The sequence below is a fragment of the Macaca mulatta genome, chromosome 19 (genome assembly GCF_049350105.2).
Source record: "Macaca mulatta isolate MMU2019108-1 chromosome 19, T2T-MMU8v2.0, whole genome shotgun sequence".
NCBI lineage: Eukaryota > Metazoa > Chordata > Mammalia > Primates > Cercopithecidae > Macaca > Macaca mulatta.
The window spans coordinates 14,769,812-14,790,036 of NC_133424.1; the positions used below are offsets into that span (position 1 = coordinate 14,769,812).

Below are 20,225 nucleotides of genomic sequence, written 5' to 3' on the forward strand. Positions count from 1 at the left end.
CCCTGCCCGCTGCCGAGAAAACACCACCTGTAGCTTGGCTGAGTCCCGGCAGCCGGCGGAGGCAGCCTCAGTTGATTCAGCTGTAGAATGGGCCTCTCGGTGTGCCCATTTGTGTAGTGAGGACATTAACCTGGTGCAAAGAGAGGCTGGACTCTCACCTCCTAGGAGGTGACGTCTAAGCCTTTGGAATGCTCTGCTTAAGAGCGTCTGTTTTCCTAGGAAGTGCTGGGGCTACATCAGATATGCTGTTATGGCTTGAACTGTGTCCCCCCGAAAATTCATATGCTGAAGTCCTAACCCCCAGGACCTGAAAATGTGACATTGTTTGGAGATAAGGTCTTCATAGAGGTACACTCAAATGAGGCTGTTAGGGTAGGCTGCGATCCAATATGACTGTGGTCCTTATAAATACGGGAAATTTTGGCCAGGCGCAGAGGCACACACCTGTAACCCCAGCATTGTGGGAGACCAAGGTGGGCAAATTGACCAGTAGTTCGAGACCAGCCTGGGCAATATAGTGAAACCCTGTCTCTACAAAAATACACAAATTAGCCAGACGTGGTGGCACACACCTGTAGTCCCAGTTACTGGGGACGCTGAGGTGGGAGGATCACCTCAGCCCAGGAAGTTGAGGCTCCAGTGAGCCATGACTGTGCCATTGCACTCTAGCCTGGGCAACAGAGCGAGACCCTATCTATCTCAATAAAAAAAGAGGGGGTGGGAGGTTGTTTTTAAGGCAGGATCTTCCTCTGTCACCCAGGTTGGAGTGCAGTGGTGCGATCATGGCTTACTGCAGTCTCAACCTCCTGGGCTCAGGTGATCCTGCCTCAACCTCCCAAGTAGCTGGGACTACAGATTCACGCCAGCATGCCTAGCTAATTTTTTAAACTGTCTCATAGAAATGGGTCCCTTTTCTGTGTTGCCCAGGCTAGTCTGGTCTCAAGCACTTCTCCTGCCTTGGCCTCCCAGAGTGCTAGGATTATGGGACTGAGCCCTCGCACCCGGCTAAAAGGGGAAATGTGGGCACAGACGTGTAAAGGGGTAAGACAATGTGAAGACACAGGAGCAGGTGGCCATCTAGCTACAAGTCAAGGAGAGGCCAGGCACAATGGCTGATACCTGTAATCCCAGCACTTTGGGAGGCTGAGGTGGGTGGATCACCTGAGGTCAGGAGTTCGAGACCAGCCTGGCCAACATGGTGAAACCCCGTCTCTACTAAAAAACTACAAAAATTAGCCGGGTGTGGTGGTAGGCACCTGGAATCCCAGCTACTCAGGAGGCTGAGGCAGGAGAATTGCTTGAACCCAGGAGGTGGAGGTTGCAGTGATGGCATGCAAAGATCATGCCATTGTACTCCAGTCTGGGCAACAAACAAACAAAGACACATGGTCTCTGGTACTTTGTTAGGACGGCCCTAGTTAATGAATATGCTAACAGGACTTAGGGCAGGAGCTCTGGGTCACGTGGTCTCAGCTAACCTCTAGACGTGCTAGAGATTCAGCTCAGCCCTGCAGGTGGTCAATCAGGGCTACAGAACTGAACTCCAATACAGACCCTGGACAACAAGGCTTGGGGGAGCCTCTCTGGTTGGCAGTACACCATGTGCGTTGTCACACATTGTTGCCGGGAGAGTTAATGCTGTCCAGGACTCCACTGGAGGGGGTACTTGGAAACTCCATGAACGGAACTTTCTTGGACTCTACCCTATGCACCTCTTCCCTTGCCTTATTTTTATTTGTTTTGAGACAGAATCTCGCTCTGTCACACAGGCTGGAGTGCAGTGGTGCAATCTCAGCTCACTGCAACCTCTGCCTCCCAGGTTCAAGTGATTCTCCTGCCTCAGCCTCCCAAGTAGCTGGGATTACAGGCGCCCGCCACCACACCCCACTCATTTTTGTATTTTTAGTAGAGATGGGGTTTCGCCATGTTGGCCAGGCTGGTCTCAAACTCCTGACCTCAGGTGATCTGCCCGCCTGAGCCTCCCAAAGTGCTGGGATTACAGGCGTGAGCCACCGCACCTGGCCTGTTTGTTTTTTCAGACAGGGTCTCACTGTGTCACCTAGGTTGGAGCACAGTGGCGCGATCATAGCTCACTGCAGCCTCAAACTACTGGGCTCAAGGGATCCTCCTGCCTCAGCCTCCCGAGTAGCTGGGACAATAGGCACATACCACCATGCCTGGCTAATTTTTATTTTTTGTAGAGATGGGGTACTTGCCATGTTGCCCAGGCTGGTCTCGAACCCTTGAGCTCAAGCAATCCTCCCGCCCTGGCTTCCCAAAGCATTGAGATTACAGGAGTGAGCCAGTGCACCTGGCCCTGATTTTAATCTGTATCCTTTTGATGTAATAAACTGAGAGCATAACATCTTCTAGTCAGTTCTAAGTCCTTCTAGTGAATGCTCATACCTGAGTGTTCTCTGGGAGACCCCCAAATGTATTGTTGGTATCAGAAGTGAAGCTTGTCTTGGGGACTTCCCTAACTTCACCCCACCCCATGCGAGGAGCAGAGAAAGCACGGGAATGAACTCATGTTTCTAGAAGAAACCACAGGAGACTGGTTTTGCGGCTGACAGGGCAGATGTGAGGGCTGGTTCAGAATGCAGATTCGGGCCCTATGCTGGGCCTGCTGGATCAAAATCGCAGGGGTGAGGCCAGGAACCTGCAGGGTTCTGTGCCAACCAGGTGATGGTGATGCACGATCAAGTTCGAACAGTGGCCGGGTGCAGTGGCTCATGCCTGTAATCGCAGCATTTTGGGAGGCCGAGCTAGGTGGATCACCTGAGGTCAGGAGTTCAAGATCAGCCTGGCCAACGTGGTGAAACTCCATCTCTACTAAAAATACAAAAAATTAGCTGGGTGTGGTGGCAGGCACCTGTAATCCCAGCTGCTCAGGAGGCTGAGGCAGGAGAATCGCTTGAACCCGGGAGGCAGAGGTTGCAGCGAGCCAAGATCATGCCACTGCACTCCAGTTTGGGTGACAAGAGCAAAACTCTGTCTCAAAATAAAAATATAAAAAAAGTTTGAACACCCACTGTTGTTCTCTCCCCAACCTCAGTTTCCCAATCTGTGAAATGGGCACCTATAGCCCCGGGTCATCCTGCAGGGATTCTGTGCCTTAGAAAATGCTCTTGAGGGAAGCAAGGAGCATGGCACCCTGTACATGGAGGGTGCCTGATCAGTATCATCTGGGAAACCTCCTGGGTTTTCTCTGTGACAAGGAAGGGACGTGTCCTGAGCAGGCTGAGCTCCCAGGGCGGACTGCATTGCCCCATGTCGGCCATCATTTTGTACCACACGGGGACGGAGAACCAGAATGTAGGAGCCAGACTGCCGGCTGGGATTGGAATTCCAGCCCGGCCACTCCCTGGATGCAGCCTCATCCAAGTCACTGACCGCCTCTGTGCCTCTGTCCCTCCCCTGAGGGGCAGAGAGGACAATTCCCATCTCACAGGGCTGTTGTGATGGCTCCAGGGTGTTAATGTGCGCAGAGCGCAGTAAGATGATATGAATGCTAATTATTGTTATTATGAGTATTATTAAGGCGGTTTGTCTGCACAACAGAGGGTGCCTGGCAGGGTCCATGCTGGCCGGGGCAGCACCTTCTGTGACGCTGGTCCCAGCCAGGCCGTGCGGGGTGCTGGAGGGGAGCAGGGATTCAGCCAGGGGCCCAGACGCCCCAATGTGGGGACCGTCTCTTGGAGGTGAAGGAAGTGACCCCCTGCCGTACGAGGTTTCGGGGGGGCACTCGTGTGGGACAGTTACGGAGTCGAACCTTTCCAGAGATCTGGGTGGGTACCCCAGGGGTATGGCAGGGAGGCCCCTGGGGTTTTTTGGGGTGAGTTGAGTCCCAGCAGGGGGAACATTTCACATGTGTTCCTCCAGCACCATCTGCCTCCTCATCTAATTTTAGCCTTCCCGGGCTTGGGAGGGAGGGCCGGGGGTGGAAGCCTGGCTCAGATGGGTCTGGGGGTGGAGGCGGCCCCTCCCGGCCCAGCTGGGGCTATGGGGCAGGACCTGGATGGGCAGAGAATGTAGCAGCAGGGGAGTGAGGCTGCTGGCCAGCGGGGCAGTGCCAAGGCCCTGGGGCCCAGCCGAACCGTGTCCCTTCAACCTTTGGAGCTTTCCAGAGGGCAGGGCCGGAGGGAGCAGAGTCACCCGCCGATGCCCTTCACACGGCGGGTGTGTGAAGGGATGTCAGGGCGGGCAGGGGGCACATCCCAGGGTGAGGGGCCAGGCCCACTGGCCTCTTCTCTTGGCCTCTCACCTTATCCTGCCCTTGCCCCTGGCCTGGGCCCGCCACGGGGCCAGTAATTGAGTAACCGGTGAGGGTGGGCGGGCGGGCTTGGGGCACTAATTGTGGCATGTGCAGGATCCCAGGGCCAGCATAGGGCTGAGCGGGTAATTAGTTGTTTTTAAATAAACGTCAGCGGGCATGCTTTAATTAAGCCTTCTTCCCAGTGAGAGCCTTGAAGATGTAATCACAGAGAGAGAGAGAGAGAGAGAGAGAGAGAGAGAGAGAGAGAGAAGCATCGGCTCACCAAGGCCTGTCCTCGTCCCAGGGGCCACAGCAGGATGGCCCCTACCAACCTGGCCCAGCCGACTTGTTGGAGGTGAGGGGATGGTCCAGGGGCCTCTTGGTGGCGCTGGGGTGTGTGTTACCACTGAGTCTTCCACTGGCCTGCTTCAGCTGAGGTCTGGGCGGGGCGGGGGGCTGTGATTCTTTACTGAGTGATCAGGAGGGTTTTCAACATTTTATCTGCCCTCCCAGCAGGGTTTGGGAGCCGAGGCCCCTCCCCGGCGCCAGCAGCACCTACCTTGGGTGGCCGAGGTGACCAGGACGGCGGTGACACACAGATTCCAGAGCACTGCGGCCAGGCGGGCCATGGTGGCAGCCGGGTGCGTGTCCGGGACTCTCAGTGGCCTGTGCGGGGGGCTTCGCCCCGCATCACCTGGCGGGCACCACGGCCTGGACCACCAGCCTGGGGGAGGACAGGGAGAGTGAGGTGGGGATAGGACCTCTGGGCTGCTCCCCTCTCCTCCTGCTGGTGGCTGAGTGGCTCTGAGAGCCTGAGGTCCAGCACGTCCCTCGAGCCAGCCCTATCTGGAGGGCCCCCTCCAGGGCCTGCAGCTCACACCACAGCCCCCACCCCTACACGCAGCAGGCAGACCCACCCATCTGGGCACCTCTGGGCAAACAGACTGCCAACTCTTCCCCGCCGGAACCTCCTGGGACAGCTCCTCCGGAAGCCTCTTCCCCATGCCCCTGTCCTGACCCTGCCCACTCACCTCCCCGACCCGCATCCTCACTGTGAGAAAGGAGGTGATGAGCGTCCTCCTGAGTGAGGGACACAGGCGTGCAGCCCAACCTGCAGCCTCCGTCTTGGGCAGGAATCCAAGCCCCCGCCCCCAGCCCCCTGCTTCCTGTCTCTCAAGCTCTGGTGGCTAATTAGAATCTAGCTGGCGCCACAGATCGGGAACCAGGGACGCCCGAGTCCCCTCTTTCCTCTCTGGGAGACCTTCAGGGTAAGCTGGAGACAGGCAGGCGGGATGGGAGGGGGGCACCGCCTCCCCCTCTGGTGGGAGGGCAGGGGGGATGCGGGAGGGGTGAGAATTGTGTGCCGTCCCTTGCCATCCTCCCCACCTGCTCTGTCACCAGGCATAGCGGCTCCGTTCTTTTTCTTTTTTTATTTTAGAAACCGGGTCTCACTCTGTTGCCCAGGCTGGAGTGCAATGATACAATCATAGCTCACTGCGGCCTCGACCTCCCAGACTCAAGCGATCCTCCCATCTCAGCCTCCCGAGTAGCTGAGATCGCAGGCTTGCACCTCTACCACCAGCTAATTTTTAAATTTGTTGCAGAGAGGAGGTCCTGCTGTGTTGCCCAGACTGATCTCAAACTCCTGGGCTAAAGGATCTTCCTGCCTGGGCCCCCCAAAACTTTGGGATTAAAGGAGTGAACCACTGTGCCCAGTCCAGGGCTTGGTTCCAACCAGTTTCTTCCTGCCTTAAGGCTGCTCCTTCTCACCTCTCCCTGCCTCAGTCTCCCCAGATCCTCTCAAGTTTGCATGCTCAAGTATCTGTCCTCAGCTCTTTATCGACACCCTGGTTCTCCAGGTGTGGCCCCAGCATACTGGAATCAGCCTTGCCAGGAACTTGGTAGAAACGCATTCTCTCTTTCTTATTTTTTTATTTTTTTTTTTTTTGAGACAGTCTCGCTCTGTCGCCCAGGCTGGAGTACAGTGGCACGATCTCGGCTCACTGCAAGCTCTGCCTCCTGGGTTCATGCCGTTCTCCTGCCTCAGCCTCCCGAGTAGCTGGGACTACAGGTGCCCGCCGCCGTGGCCAGCTAATTTTTTTTTGTATTTTTAGTAGAGACGGGGTTTCACTGTGGTCTCGATCTTCCAACCTTGTGATCCGTCCGTCTCGGCCTCCCAAAGTGCTGGGATTACAGGCGTGAGCCACCGCGCCCAGCCTCTCTTTCTTTTATTAAGAGACAGGGTCCTGCTCTGTTGCCCAGGCTGGAGTACAGTGGCACAATGACAGCTCACTGCAACCTCCAGATCCTGGGTTCAAGTGATACTCCCACTTCAGCCTTTCCAGTAGCTGGGACCACAGGCTCTCGCCAACACGCCCAGCTAATTTTTAATTTTTTTATAGAGACAGGATCTCGCTATATTGCCCAAGCTGGTGTCGAACTCCTGGCCTCACCTCCTGCTGGCCGGGTGCAGTCTCAAAAAAAAAAAAAAAAAAGATCCTCCCGCCTCAGTCTCCCAAAGTGCTGGTATTACAGGCGTGAGCCACTGTGCTGGCCAGAAATACACATTCTCTGAGGTAGGCCCTCCAGCGTGGGAACCCCTGCTCTGTCACATCCAGCTATCATCGCAGCCTGTCCCATCTCAGGCTGTCCTGGGCTCTCAGTACTATCATTGAGGCAGCACTTTCTTTTTTTTTTTTTTTTTTTTTTTTGAGACAGAGTCTCGCTCTGTCGCCCGGGCTGGAGTGCAGTGGTCGGATCTCAGCTCACTGCAAGCTCCGCCTCCCGGGTTCACGCCATTCTCCTGCCTCAGCCTCCCGAGTAGCTGGGACTACAGGCGCCCACCACCGCGCCCGGCTAATTTTTTGTATTTTTTAGTAGAGACGGGGTTTCACCGTGTTAACCAGGATGGTCTCGATCTCCTGACCTCGTGATCCGCCCGTCTCGGCCTCCCAAAGTGCTGGGACTACAGGCTTGAGCCACCGCGCCCGGCCGAGGCAGTACTTTCAAATCTCTTATGTCCAGCCTGGAATCTCTCCTCCAAGCCCCCACTACTATTTCCCTGCTAAAAATCGAAACCCTTGCAATTGGCCCAGTTAGCTCCCTGACCCTATTTCTGCTCCAGTCACTCTTGCCATTCCTGCACCACAGCAGGCCCTGCCCCAGGGCCTTTGCACCTGTCGCTTCTGCCAACCCACTGTCCACATGGCCAGCTCCTTCAGGCCTCTGCTCGATAGAACTATTCACCTGGTGTATAGAATGTCCTTTTCATGGGGCAGGGATCATTGAACTGTTTTGCTCATGGTAGCCGTATCCCCAACTTTTATTTACTTTTATTTTTTTAGAGATAGGATCCTGCTCTGTCACTCAGGCTGGAGTGCAGTGGTGAAATCATGCTTCACTGCAGCCTTCACCACCCAGGCTCAAGCGATCCTCCTGCCTCGGCCTCCCTAGTAGCTGAGACCACAGGTATACACCATCACGTCCGGCTAATTTATTTTATTTTGTAAAGATGAGGTCTTGCTATGTTGCCCAGGCTGAACATGAACTTCTGGCCTCCAGAGATTCTTCTGCCTCAACAACCCAAAGTGCTGGGATTACTGTGTGAGGCCACCCCCCACAGCTGACTTCATATCCTCAACTTTTAGAATAGGCCCGGCACGCGGCAATGAATTATTTGTTGAATGAATCTCAGATCCTAAAGCTAGGACTCTGCCTTGATTTCTCACCTTCCCTGTCATCCCCCTCACAGAAGCCATCCGCAAGTCCTGTGGGCTCTGCCTCTAAAGTATCTCGCCGACCTGCCCGCTTCTGGCTCCAAGCACAGCACCCAGGTCCATGCCACCATCCTATCCTGTACGTTGTCCCGGCCTCCTTGCCCGCCTCCCAATCCGCCCTCCACTCAGAGCTAAGGGACCACGTAATGACGCTGATCCCAACATTAACCAGTCTCTGCTGGGGTCTCAGTTCCTCACCAGAGCCCAGAGGCTGTGGGTGAACTGGTACCACCAAGCTCTCCAAGCCCCATTCTGTCCTCCCTCCTGTTCCTGAAACATTCCAGTTCCAGCCCCCAAGCAGGATCCCTGCACGTCGGCTGCAGCTGCTCATTGTTCGGGGCTCAGCAGCAAGGTCACCCCAGCAGAGTGACCTACCCTGGCCCCCTGCAAACGAAACAGCCCTCGCCTGCTGCCCTCGGCCGCCATCCTTTTCCGTGTTTTTAATTCACAGCTCTCAAGTGAGCACCTGAAATTACCTTTTTATATCAACACAAGCTTCTTGAGAGAGGCCCTTACAAATGAGCACACGGCCGGGTGTGGCAACTCACGCCTATAATCCCAGCACTTTGGGAAGCCGAAGAGGGCGGATCAACAGAGGTCGGGAGTTCAACACCAGCCTGGCCAACATGGTGAAACCCCGTCTCTACTAAAAATGCCAAAAAATTAGCCGGGCATGGTGGCGGGTGCCTGTAATCCCAGCTACTCGGGAGGCTGAGACACGAGAATTGGTTGAACCCAAGAGGTAGAGGTTGCAGTGAGCCAAGATCACGACATTGCACTCCAGCCTGGGCGACAGAGCCAGACTGTCTCAAAAATAAATAAATAAGCCAAGCGCAGTGGCTCACGCCTATAATCCCAGCACTTTGGGAGGCCGAGGCAGGCGGATCACAAGGTCAGGAGATCGAGACCATCCTGGCTAACACGGTAAAACCCCATCTCTACTAAAAATACAAAAAAATTAGCCGGGCGTGGCGGCAGGCGCCTGTAGTCCCAGCTACTCAGGAGGCTGAGGCAGGAGAATGGCGTGAACCCCGGAGGTGGAGCTTGCAGTGAGCCGAGATCGTGCCACTGCACTCCAGCCTGAGTGACAGAGCGAGACTCTGTCTCAAAAAATAATAATAATAAATAAATAAATAAATAAAATAAAATAAACAGCACAGACCCTCAAAAAATAAAGATCCCCATAGGGGAGGACACCTGCCTCCAGACCTCAGTCTCCTCACATGGGAAATGGGAAGATAATATCTGCTAGACAGCCCTGAACACCCCCTCTCCAGCCTTGCAGCTCTCTGCCCGCTTCCCCTCTCATGCCCACTCCTGATGCCAGCTCCCTCTCCACTGCCCCAGCTTCTTCAGTAAATCCCCTCCAGTCACCTCCAGCCCCCATCTGCATCTCCCCCCACATCCCTGACAAGACATGGCTGATGTCACTTTCAGATCATTTTACAGCATGTTACCCCCCGAGCCGCCACCAGCCCCCATCCGCTGACTAGACACGGCTGGTGTCACTTTCAGATCATTTTACAGCGTGTTACCCCCCCATCCGCATCTCCCCCCACATCCCTGACTAGACATGGCCGGTGTCACTTTCAGATCGTTTTCCAGCACGTTACCTTGGGGATGGGGAGTGGCTTTCTCATTTCAACTTCCTCATTTCCCCCCCCAACTTCCCAGAACCACAGAAAGGTTCAGGGGAGCCCCAAGCTGAGGAGTACTTCCCTCTCTGGGTCTCCAAGTGCTTTCTTTCACACTGCAACAGGTATCCTAGCAAGAGGAGCTACTGAGGGGAAGTAAAAATGGCTGGCTTGGTGTGGTGACTCATGCCTGTGATCCCAGTGCTTTGGGAGGCTAAGGTGGGTGGATCACTTGAGCCCAGGAGTTCAAGGCTGCAGTGAGCTATGATGGTGCCACTACACTCCAGCCTGGGCAGCATGTCTCTAGAATTTTCTTTTTTTTTTTTTGAGACGGAGTCTCGCTCTGTTACCAGGCTAGAGTGCAGTGGTGCGATCTCGGCTCACTGCAACCTCCGCCTCCTGAGTTCAAGCGATCCTCCTGCCTCAGCCTCCCGAGTAGCTGGGACTACAGGCATGCACCACCACGCCCAGCTATTTTTTTGTATTTTTAGTAGAGACGGGGTTTCACCATGTTGGCCAGGATGGTCTCGATCTCTTGACCTCGTGATTGGCCTGCCTCAGCCTCCCAAAGTGCCGGGATTACAGGCATGAGCCACAGTGCCTGGCCAAATTTTTTTTTTTTAATTTGGTGTGGTGGCACCTAGCTACTGGGGCGGCTGAGGCAAGAGGATCACTTGAGCCCAGGAGTTTGCAAGGCCGCATTAAGCTATGATCCTGCCACTGCATTCCAGCCTGGGCAACAGAGCAAGACCCTCCAATAAAACAAAACAAAAAAAATGGCAGGGAATCCAGCCGATGTGTGGGCAGCCAATCCACATGGGTCTAGATCCCAATTTTGCCGTGTACGTGCCTGGTGTGACCTTGAGCTGGTCTCTTCACCTCCCTGGCCCTGGTTCCCTCTGTGCTGCTATTCTGCAGGGTGCTGGTAAGGAGAGCGGTGCATGTACACGCTGGGCCCACATAGGCCCCATCAGAGGGTGCCGTGCACAGCCTGGTGCCAGTCAGGGCACAAAGACACCCACGGAAGAGGCAGTCCCTCTCTTCCTCCCAGGCTGCACCCTAGAATGCTGAGACTCCAGAGTGGAGCCCCCCCGAGCCATTATACTTCCGCCGGGAACTCTAAGGCATCTTCAGCCCAACGAGACCAAAACAAGCCCCTACGTCAGTGCACGGTGCCACCATCCTCCCAGGCCCTCCAGCCAGAACCCCAGGAGCTGAAACACTTGACTCCTCTTTCTCTCACCCCTAAATCCAGTTCCAGAGTAAGTCTTGGGGCTGTGTATACTTCCAGAACACCCCAGTGTTGGTCCACACTTCTGTCTTCAGCATCTGCCCCTCTAGTCCTGGGCCCTGGCCACTCCCCAAGTGCCCTCTGGCCCCTTTGCCTCCTGCGTCCAGGCTCTCTTGGCTGCCAGAGGCAACCCCTGCCCCCCGCCATTTTTCTTTTTTTTTTTTTTTGAGATAGAGTCTCACTCTGTCACCCAGGCTGGAGTGCAGTGGTGCAATCTCGTCTCACTGCAATTTCCACCTCCCAGGTTCAAGCAATTCTCCTGCCTCAGCCTCCTGAGTAGCTGGGATTACAGGCACCCACCATCACGCCCAGCTAATTGTTATAATTTTTTTTTTTTTTAGTAAAGACTTTTTTTTTTTTTTTTTGAGACGGAGTCTCGCTCTGTTGCCCAGGCTGGAGTGCAGTGGCGTGATCTCAGCTCACTGCAAGCTCCACCTCCCGGGTTCACGCTATTCTCCTGCCTCAGCCTCCTGCGTAGCTGGGACTACAGGAGCCCACCACCACCCGGCTAATTTTTTGTATTTTTTTTTTTTTTAGTAGAGATGGGGTTTCACTGTATTAGCCAGGATGGTCTTGATCTCCTGACCTCATGATCCACCCATCTCAGCCTCCCAAAGTGCTGGGATTATAGGCATGAGCCACCCCGCCCAGCCAAGATGAGGTTTCATCATGTTGGCCAAGCTGGTCTTGAACGCCTGATATCCACCTGCCTCAGCCTCCCAAAGTGCTGGGGTTATAGGTGTTAGCCACCATACCTAGCCTAGAGGCCAGTATTTTTTTTTTTTTAATTATGGTATAATTTTAAACACATGAACTACTTATTTATGCTTTTGAGACAGGGTCTCTCTCTGTTGCCCAGGCTGAAGTGCAGTGGCATGATGTCAGCACACTGCAGCTTTGAACTACCAGGCTCAAGTATCCCCCCACCTCAGCCTCCCAAGTACCTAGGATTACAGGCACGTGCCACGATGCCCAGCCGGTCTTGCTATGTTGCCCAGGCTGGCACTTAAACCACTTCTTAGTGTACAATTCAGGGGCAGTAACTGAATTCTCAAATGCTGTTCAACAACCATCACCACTATCTATTTCCAAAACTTTTTTTTTTTTTTTTAAAACAGAGTTTCACTCTTGTCACCCAGCTGGAGTGCAAGGGTGCAATCCCAGCTCACTGCAACCTCCGCCTCCCAGGTTCAAGCAATTCTCCTGTCTCAGCCTCCCGAATAGCTGGGATTATAGGCGCCCACCACCACGAGTAGACACGGGGTTTCACCATGTTGGCCAGACTAGTCTGGAACTCCTGACCTCAAGTGATCCACCCGCCTCGGCCTCCCAACATGTTGGGATTACAGGCATGAGCCACCGTGCCTGGCCTCCAAAACATTTTATCACCCCAAATAAAAACTCCTTACCCACTAAACAGTAACACCCTCTCCCCTCGTCACCCAGCCCTGGTACCTTATAATCTACTTTCTGTCTCCATGGATTTACCTATTCTAGACATGTCATACAAATGGAATCACACACTATGTGGCCTTTTTTTTTTTTTTCCCCTAGTTAGATGGGAGTCTCACTCTGTTGCCCAGGCTGGAGTGCAGTGGCACAATCTCGGCTCACTGGAACCTCTACCTCCCAGGGTCAAGTGATCCTCCTGTCTCAGCCTCCTGAGTAGCTGGGACTATAGTCACATGACCCCACTAAATTAACTCCTGGCTAATTTTTGTATTTTTTGTAGAGGCAGGATTTCGTCATGTTGCCCAGGGTGGCCTCAAACTCCCGGACTCAAGTGATCTGCCCATCTTGGCCTCGTAAAGTGCTGAGATTACGGGTGTGAGCTACTGTTCCCGGCCTTATTTTGTGTCCAGCTTCTCTCACTCAGCACCAAGTTTCCAAGGCTCACCTACATCATAGCCTGGATTCAAGCTTCATTCTGTTTTACGGCTGCATAATATTCCACTGCGTGGGTGGCCCACGTTTGCTTTATCCATTCGTCGGTAATGGACATGTGGGCTGCCGCACAGAAGGGTCCTTTTTATTTTTGCCCTAGCTTTACTGTGAGGCATCATTGACAAGTAGAAATTACATATATTGGCCGGGCGCGGTGGCTCAAGCCTGTAATCCCAGCACTTTGGGAGGCCGAGGCGGGTGGATCACGAGGTCAGGAGATCGAGACTATCCTGGCTAACACGGTGAAACCCCGTCTCTACTAAAAATACAAAAAATTAGCCGGGCGTGGTAGCGGGCGCCTGTAGTCCCAGCTACTTGGGAGGCTGAGGCGGGAGAATGGCGTGAACCAAGGGGGCGGAGCTTGCAGTGAGCCGAGATCGCGCTACTGCACTCCAGCCTGGGAGACACAGCGAGACTCCGTCTCAAAAAAAAAAAAAAAAAAAAAAAGAAATTACATATATTTAAGGTTATATGATATTTTGATATCCGTATGTGTTGTGAAATTACAACCAAGCTAACTAACAACATATCCAACACCTCACCTAGATACCTTTCTGGTTTGTGTGGTGAGAACACTTGAGTCTAATTCCTCAGCAAGTTTCAAGAAAACAATATGCTATAACAACAATAATTTTTATTAATAACAATAATTTAATAATAATAATTATTATTATTTTTAGATGGAATCTCACTCTGTCACCCAGGCTGGAGTGCAGTGGCGCAATCTTGGCTCACTGCAACTTCTCCCTCCCAGGTTCAAGCAATTCCCATGCCTCAGCCTCCCAAATGGCCGGGGCTACAGGTGGGCACCACTGTGCCTGGTTAATTTTTGTATTTTTAGTAGAGATGGGGTCTCATGTTGCCCAGGCTGGTCTCAAACTCTTGAGCTCAAGCAATCTGCCTGCCTCGGCCTCCCAAAGTGCTGCAATTATAGGTGTGAGCTACCACACCTGGCCTTTTTTTTTTTTTTTTTTTTTTTTTGAGACGGAGTCTCGCTCTGTCACCCAGGCTGGAGTGCAGTGGCGCATCTCAGCTCACTGCAAGCTCCGCCCCCCGGGTTCCCGCCATTCTCCTGCCTCAGCCTCCCGAGTAGCTGGGACTACAGGCGCCCGCCACCTCGCCCGGCTAATTTTTTTTTGTATTTTTAGTAGAGACGGGGTTTCACCGTGTTAGCCAGGATGGTCTCGATCTCCTGGCCTCGTGATCTGCCCGCCTCGGCCTCCCAAAGTGCTGGGATTACAGGCGTGAGTCACCGCGCCCGGCCCTGCTATTATTAATTATAGTCACCATGCTGTACCTTAGGTCTCTGGAACTTTTTTTTTAGAGATGGGATCTTGCTGTGTTGCCGAGGCTGGAGTGCAGTGGCACCATGACAGCTCACTGCAACCTCGAACTCCTGGGCTCAAGAGATCCTCCTACCTCAGCCTTCCGTGTAGCTGGGATTACAGGTGCTTGGTTAATTTTAAATTTTTTTGTGGAGACAGGTCTTGCTATGTTGTTCAGGCTGGCCTTGCACTCCTGGCGTCAAGCGATGCTCCCGCCTTGGTCTCCCAAAGTGCTGGGATTACAGGCACAAGCCATCCTGCCTGGTTAAAACGTGTTTATCTGAAAGCTGAAAGCTTGTACTCTTTTTTTTTTTTTTGAGACGGGGTCTCGCTCTGTCGCCCAGGCTGGAGTGCAGTGGAGCATCTCGGCTCACTGCAAGCTCCGCCTCCCGGGTTTAGGCCATTCTCCTGCCTCAGCCTCCCGAGTAGCTGGGACTAGAGGCGCCCACCACCTTGCCCGGCTAGTTTTTTTTTGTATTTTTTAGTAGAGACGGGGTTTCACCGTGTTAGCCAGGATGGTCTCGACCTCTTGGCCTCATGATCCGCCCGTCTCGGCCTCCCAAAGTGCTGGGATTACAGGCTTGAGCCGCCGCGTCCGGCCAAAAGCTTGTACTCTTTGACCTACATCCCCCACCTTCCCCTGTGCCCTCATCCCCGTAACCACTGCTCTACTCTGCTTCTTTTTTTTTTTTTTTTTTTTGAGACGGAGTCTCATGCTGTTGCCCAGGCTGGAGTGCAGTGGCGCGATCTCGGCTCACTGCAAGCTCCGCCTCCTGGGTTCACGCCATTCTCCTGCCTCAGCCTCCTGAGTAGCTAGGACTACAGGCGCCCGCCACCGCGCCAGGCTAATTTTTTTGTATTTTTAGTAGAGACGGGGTTTCACTGTGGTCTCGATCTCCTGACCTTGTGATCCGCCCGCCTCGGCCTCCCAAAGTGCTGGGATTACAGGCTTGAGCCACCGCGCCCGGCCTACTCTGCTTCTATGAGTTCAATTCTTTTTTCGATTCCACAGATAAGTGAGATCACGCGCTATTTGTCTTTCTGTGTCTGGCTTATTTCACTTAGCATAATGTCCTCCAGGTTCATCCATTCCAGAGGGGTGTTTTAAAAGACAATCGTGGCCGGGTGCGGTGGCTCACGCCGGTGATCCCAGCACTTTGGGAGGCTGAGGAGGGCAGATCCCCTGAGGTCAGGAGTTCAAGACCAGCCTGGCCAACGTGGTGAAACCCCATCTCTATTAAAAATACAAAAATTAGCCGGGTGTGGTGGCAGGGACCTGTATTCTCAGCTACTCGGGAGGCTGAGGTAGGAGAATTGCTTGAACCTGGGAGGTGGAGGTCGCAGTGAGCCAAGATTGCGCCACCAACTCTAGCCTGGGCGACAGAGTGAGACTCCATCTTTTTTTTTTTTTTTTTTTTTTTTTTTTTGACACGGAGTCTCGCTCTGTCGCCCAGGCTGGAGTGCAGTGGCCGGATCTCAGCTCACTGCAAGCTCCGCCTCCCGGGTTCACGCCATTCTCCTGCCTCAGCCTCCCGAGTAGCTGGGACTACAGGCGCCCGCCACCTCGCCCGGCTAGTTTTTTTTGTATTTTTTAGTAGAGACGGGGTTTCACCGTGTTAGCCAGGATGGTCTCGATCTCCTGACCTCGTGATCCGCCCGTCTCGGCCTCCCAAAGTGCTGGGATTACAGGCTTGAGCCACCGCGCCCGGCCAACTCCATCTTAAAAAAAAAAAAAAAAACTAAAGACAATGTTGACTGGTGAGTCCTCTGCTTTAACCCCTCCGATGCCTCTGGCTCCCACCTTATCTCCCTCCAGCCATGCGGGTTCCCACCCTGCAGCCTCAGCCTCAGCCTCTGTCCCCATCTGTGTCCCTCAGACTCAGAGGTGTCCTCCCCAGAGACACAGACATGGGCCTCCGCCACCCTGTATCACACACAGCGCCCTGTGGTCGCCGCCTGCCTGTGCATCCCTCGCCATGCCGTGACCTCGTGTCTCTGTTTTCTTCTTGGTAAAACGGGGATACCTCAGAGGGCAGCTGTACAACAGGACAAATTCACACACGAGACACTCGGGGTGCTCCTGGCACACAGACAGGGTGAGGCATCCCTTGTCCCCATTGTCACCTTCTCTATTAGCTTGGGCTGCCATAACAAAGTACCACAGACTGTGCAGCAGCTTACACAGCAGAAATTTACTTCCTCCTCGTTCTGGAGGCCAGAATTCCAAGATCAAGGTGCCAGCAAATTCAGTTTCTGTGGAAATTCTCTTCCGCCTTCTCACTGTATCCTCACAGGGCCTCTTCTCTGGACATGCACAGAGGGAGACAGATCCCTGCTGTCTCTCTCTCTCTCTTTTTTTTCTGAGACAAGTTCTGGCTGTCTTGCTCAGGCTGGAGTGCAGTGGCACAATCCCAGCTCACTGCAGTCTCAACCTCCCAGGCTCATGCGATCCTCCCGCCTCAGCCTTCTGAGTAGCTGGGACTACAGGTGCATGCCCCTGTGCCCAACTACTTTTTTGATTCTTTTTGTAGCGATGGGGTCTCGCTATGTTGCCGAGGCTGGTCTTGAGCTTCTGGCCTCAAGTGATCCTCCTGCCTTGGCCTCCCAAAGTGCTGGGATTACAGGCATGAGCCACAAGCCCCAGCCTCTCTCTTCTTATTGGGATACCAGTCCTTTCAGAGTAGGGGGCCCCACCCTTAAGATCTCATTTAACCTTAATTACCTCCCTCAAGGGCCTACCTCCAAATACACTCACGCTGGGAGTGAGGGCTTCAACCTCTGCATTTGGGAGGAAGGTGAGAACATACAGTTTAGTCTATAACCTCATCCATCCCGTCCCTGCTTCATACTTTTACTTGACCACTCCTAGATGGAATCTCACTCTGTCGCCCAGGCTGGAGTGCAGTGGCGCGATCTCGGCTCACTGCAACCTCCACCTCCCGAGTTCAAGCAATTCTCCTGCCTCAGCCTCCTGAGTAGCTAGGATTACGGTCACATACCATCAATCCTGGCTAATTTTTGTATTTTTAGTAGAGAGGAGGTTTTGCCATGTTGGTCAGGCTGGTCTTGAACTCCCAACCTCAGGTGATCCGCCTGCTTTGGTCTCCCAAAGTGCTAGGATTACAGACGTGAGCCACTGTGCCTGGCCTTTTGTTGTTGCTTTGAGATGGAGTCTTGCTCTGTCGCCCAGGCTGGAGTTCAGTGGAGCGATCTCAGCTCACTGCAACCTCCACCTCCTGGGTTCAAGTGATTCTCCTGCCTCAGCCTCCTGAGTAGCTGAGATTACAGTAACATAACACGACACCCGGCTAATTTTTGTATTTTTAGTAGAAACGGGATTTCGCCATGTTGGCCAGACTGCTCTCGAACTCCCAACCTCAGGTGATCCACCCGCCTCGGCCTCCCAAAGTGCTGGGATTACAGGCGTGAATCACCATACCCAGTCTTCTAGATTTCCTTTCTACTCCCAGGAGAATGGAAACTTCTGAGGCTGGAACTTGGTTTCCCTGACTCCTGTCTCCTGGCCCCCTGAACACACAGTGGGTCACCAAGCAAAAACTCACTGAAGGCCAGGAGCAGTGGCTCATGACTGTAATCCCAGCACTTTCGGAGGCCGAGGTGGATGGATCACGAGGTCAGGAGATCGAGACCATCCTGGCTAACAAGGTGAAACCCCATCTCTACTAAAAACACAAAAATTAGCCGGGCGTGGTGGCGGGTACCTGCAGTCCCAGCTACTCGGGAAGCTGAGGCAGGAGAATGGCGTGTGAACTCAGGAGGCGGAGCTTGCGGTGAGCCAAGATTGTACCACTGCACTCCAGCCTGGGCGACAGAGCGAGACTCCGTCTCAAAAAAAAAAAAAAAAAAAAAAGTACTGAAGACAGGGGAGTGACTAAGGACGGCAGTGAGGACAGCTGGAGATGGGGTGTCTGCCCTGTGACCTGGGGGGCCATGCCTGACCCCCACAGGCAGGGGGCCATTGCTTTAGGGGTACAGACAGAGTTCCGCAGGAACATGACCCCCTCTCCCCAGAGTGGCTCCCCTAGGAAGCTCCAGGCACCCCAAGGGACCAGCCTAAGCTTGGCAGATGGTGGGTATCCCCTGGGAGACCCAGGCCTGACCATCCCTGAGGCCTCTGGAGGGGGAGGTGTTATGGATTGAATTACGGCCGCCCCCCCGCACCCCCTCTGCCAAAAAAAAAAGAATGCCAGGCTAGGCACAGTACCCAGTGGCTCACACCCACAACCCCAGTACTTTGGGAGGCCAAGGTGGGAGGATCACTTGAGCCTTGGAGTTTGAGACAAGACTGAGCAACGGTGAGACCCCATCTCTACAAAAAACACAAAAATTAGCCGAGCATGGTGGCACGTGCCTATAAGTCCTAGCTACTGCGAAGGCTGAGGTGGGAGGGTCGCTTGAGCCCAGGAGGTTGAGGCTGCAGTGAGCTCTGACTGCACCATTGCACTCTAGCCTGGGCAAGAGAGTGGGACTCTGTGTCAAAAAAACAAAAGATAGGTTGGAGTCCTAGGGTGCCAAAAAAACAAAAGATATGTTGAAGTCCTAACTCCTGATAACTCACATGTGACTGTGTTGGGAATATCTGGAGTCCTTACAGAGATAATCAAGTTAAAATGAGGTCATTAGTATGGGTCCTAATCCAACAACTGGCGCCCTTATATAAAGGGGAAACCTGGACACAGACATGCACAGAAGACCACGTGACCATGAAGGCAGAGACCAGAATGATGCTTCTAGAAGCCAGGGAAGATTGCCAGTTAATGACCAAAAGAAGTCAGGAGACAGGCCTGCAACGGATTCTCCCTGAAGGCTCCCAGAAGGAACCAAGCCTGACGACACCTGTATCTTGGACTTCCAACCTCCAGAGCTGGGAGGCGACACAATTCTGTTGCTGGCTGCGGTGGCTCACACCTGTAATCCCAGCACTTTGGGAGGCCAAGGCGGGAGAACTGCTTGAGCCCAAGAGTTTGAGACCAGCCTGGGCAACACAGTGAGACCCCAGCTCTATAAACAAATACAAAAAAGTAGCTGGGCGTGATGGGATGCACCTGTAGTCCCAGCTGCTCAGGAGGCTGAAGTGGGAGGATCACTTGAGCCCGGGAGGTTGAGACTGCAGTGACCTGTGATTGCACCACCACACCTCAGCCTGGGCAATAGAGCAAGACCCCATCTCTGAAACATAAATAAATCAATCAATAAAGTCTCTGTTGCTAAAGCCGTCCCGTCTGTGGTAATTTGTTGTGGGAACCTAGGAAATTCATATACGGAGTCAGGACACACAGGGAGTGAGGAGGGAGGCAGAGATGGGGCCAGGGGTCTGAGCTGCAGAACTTTAGAGAAACCATTTACAGGAAACAGCAAACGACAGGGTGGGCGTCTAGCTGGGATCTCCAGCAAGGAACCACCTGAGATGCCAGGAACAGTGGCGGACACCTCCATGTCCCAGCCCGAGCACCTTCCATGTGTAGCTCACGTAATCCTAATAACCATTTAGGAAGGGGAGAGGCTTGTACCCACATTTTACAGAGGAGGAAAGTGAGGTCCTGTCACTGAAGAGACATACCCAGGAACACTCAGCTGGTAAGGGGGCTTGAACCCAGGGAGGGCTGGCTCCCCAGGTTGGGCTTGGTGAGCTGTGGGGGGATCCTGGGGCGCCAGAAGATCCCCCACTCCTAGGCCCACACTGCATTTGAGTGACTATGCATCCTCAGAGCTGGTCATGCCTAGAGGTTCTGCACTTGTGAGGCCAGGTGAGCCCACACCTGTGTCTGTCCCCACCTTGCACCTGAGTGGTCTTTAGTCACCCTATGTGTCTTTCTTTTTTCTCTCCTTTTTTTTTTTGAGACAACAGGGTCTTGCTCTGTTGCCCAGGCTGGAGTGCAATGGTGTACTCTCAGCTCACTGCAGCCTCATCCTCCCAGGCTCAAGTGCTCCTCCCAGCTCAGCCTCCCAAGTAGCTGGGACTACAGGCACACAGAACCA

General features: G+C 53.7%; 1 protein-coding gene and 1 long non-coding RNA gene across 35 annotated transcripts in view; one reads left to right on the top strand and one right to left on the bottom strand.

Moving 5' to 3' along the window:
* ADGRL1 (adhesion G protein-coupled receptor L1) overlaps nt 1–20,225 on the bottom strand; it is a 64,117-nt gene that overhangs the window by 31,259 nt on the left and 12,633 nt on the right. For all 34 annotated transcript variants that reach the window (XM_077977528.1, XM_077977506.1, XM_077977527.1 and 31 more), the window contains one exon: nt 4,815–4,979. In XM_077977528.1, coding sequence (XP_077833654.1) covers nt 4,815–4,884 — 70 coding nt within the window. In that variant the 5' untranslated portion in view covers nt 4,885–4,979. The remainder of the gene's footprint in view (nt 1–4,814; nt 4,980–20,225) is intronic.
* On the top strand, nt 4,459–19,458 carry LOC144336745 (uncharacterized). Its single transcript, XR_013409069.1, has 4 exons — nt 4,459–4,610; nt 4,769–4,806; nt 16,077–16,614; nt 19,347–19,458. It is a non-coding gene; the product is annotated as an uncharacterized LOC144336745 (long non-coding RNA).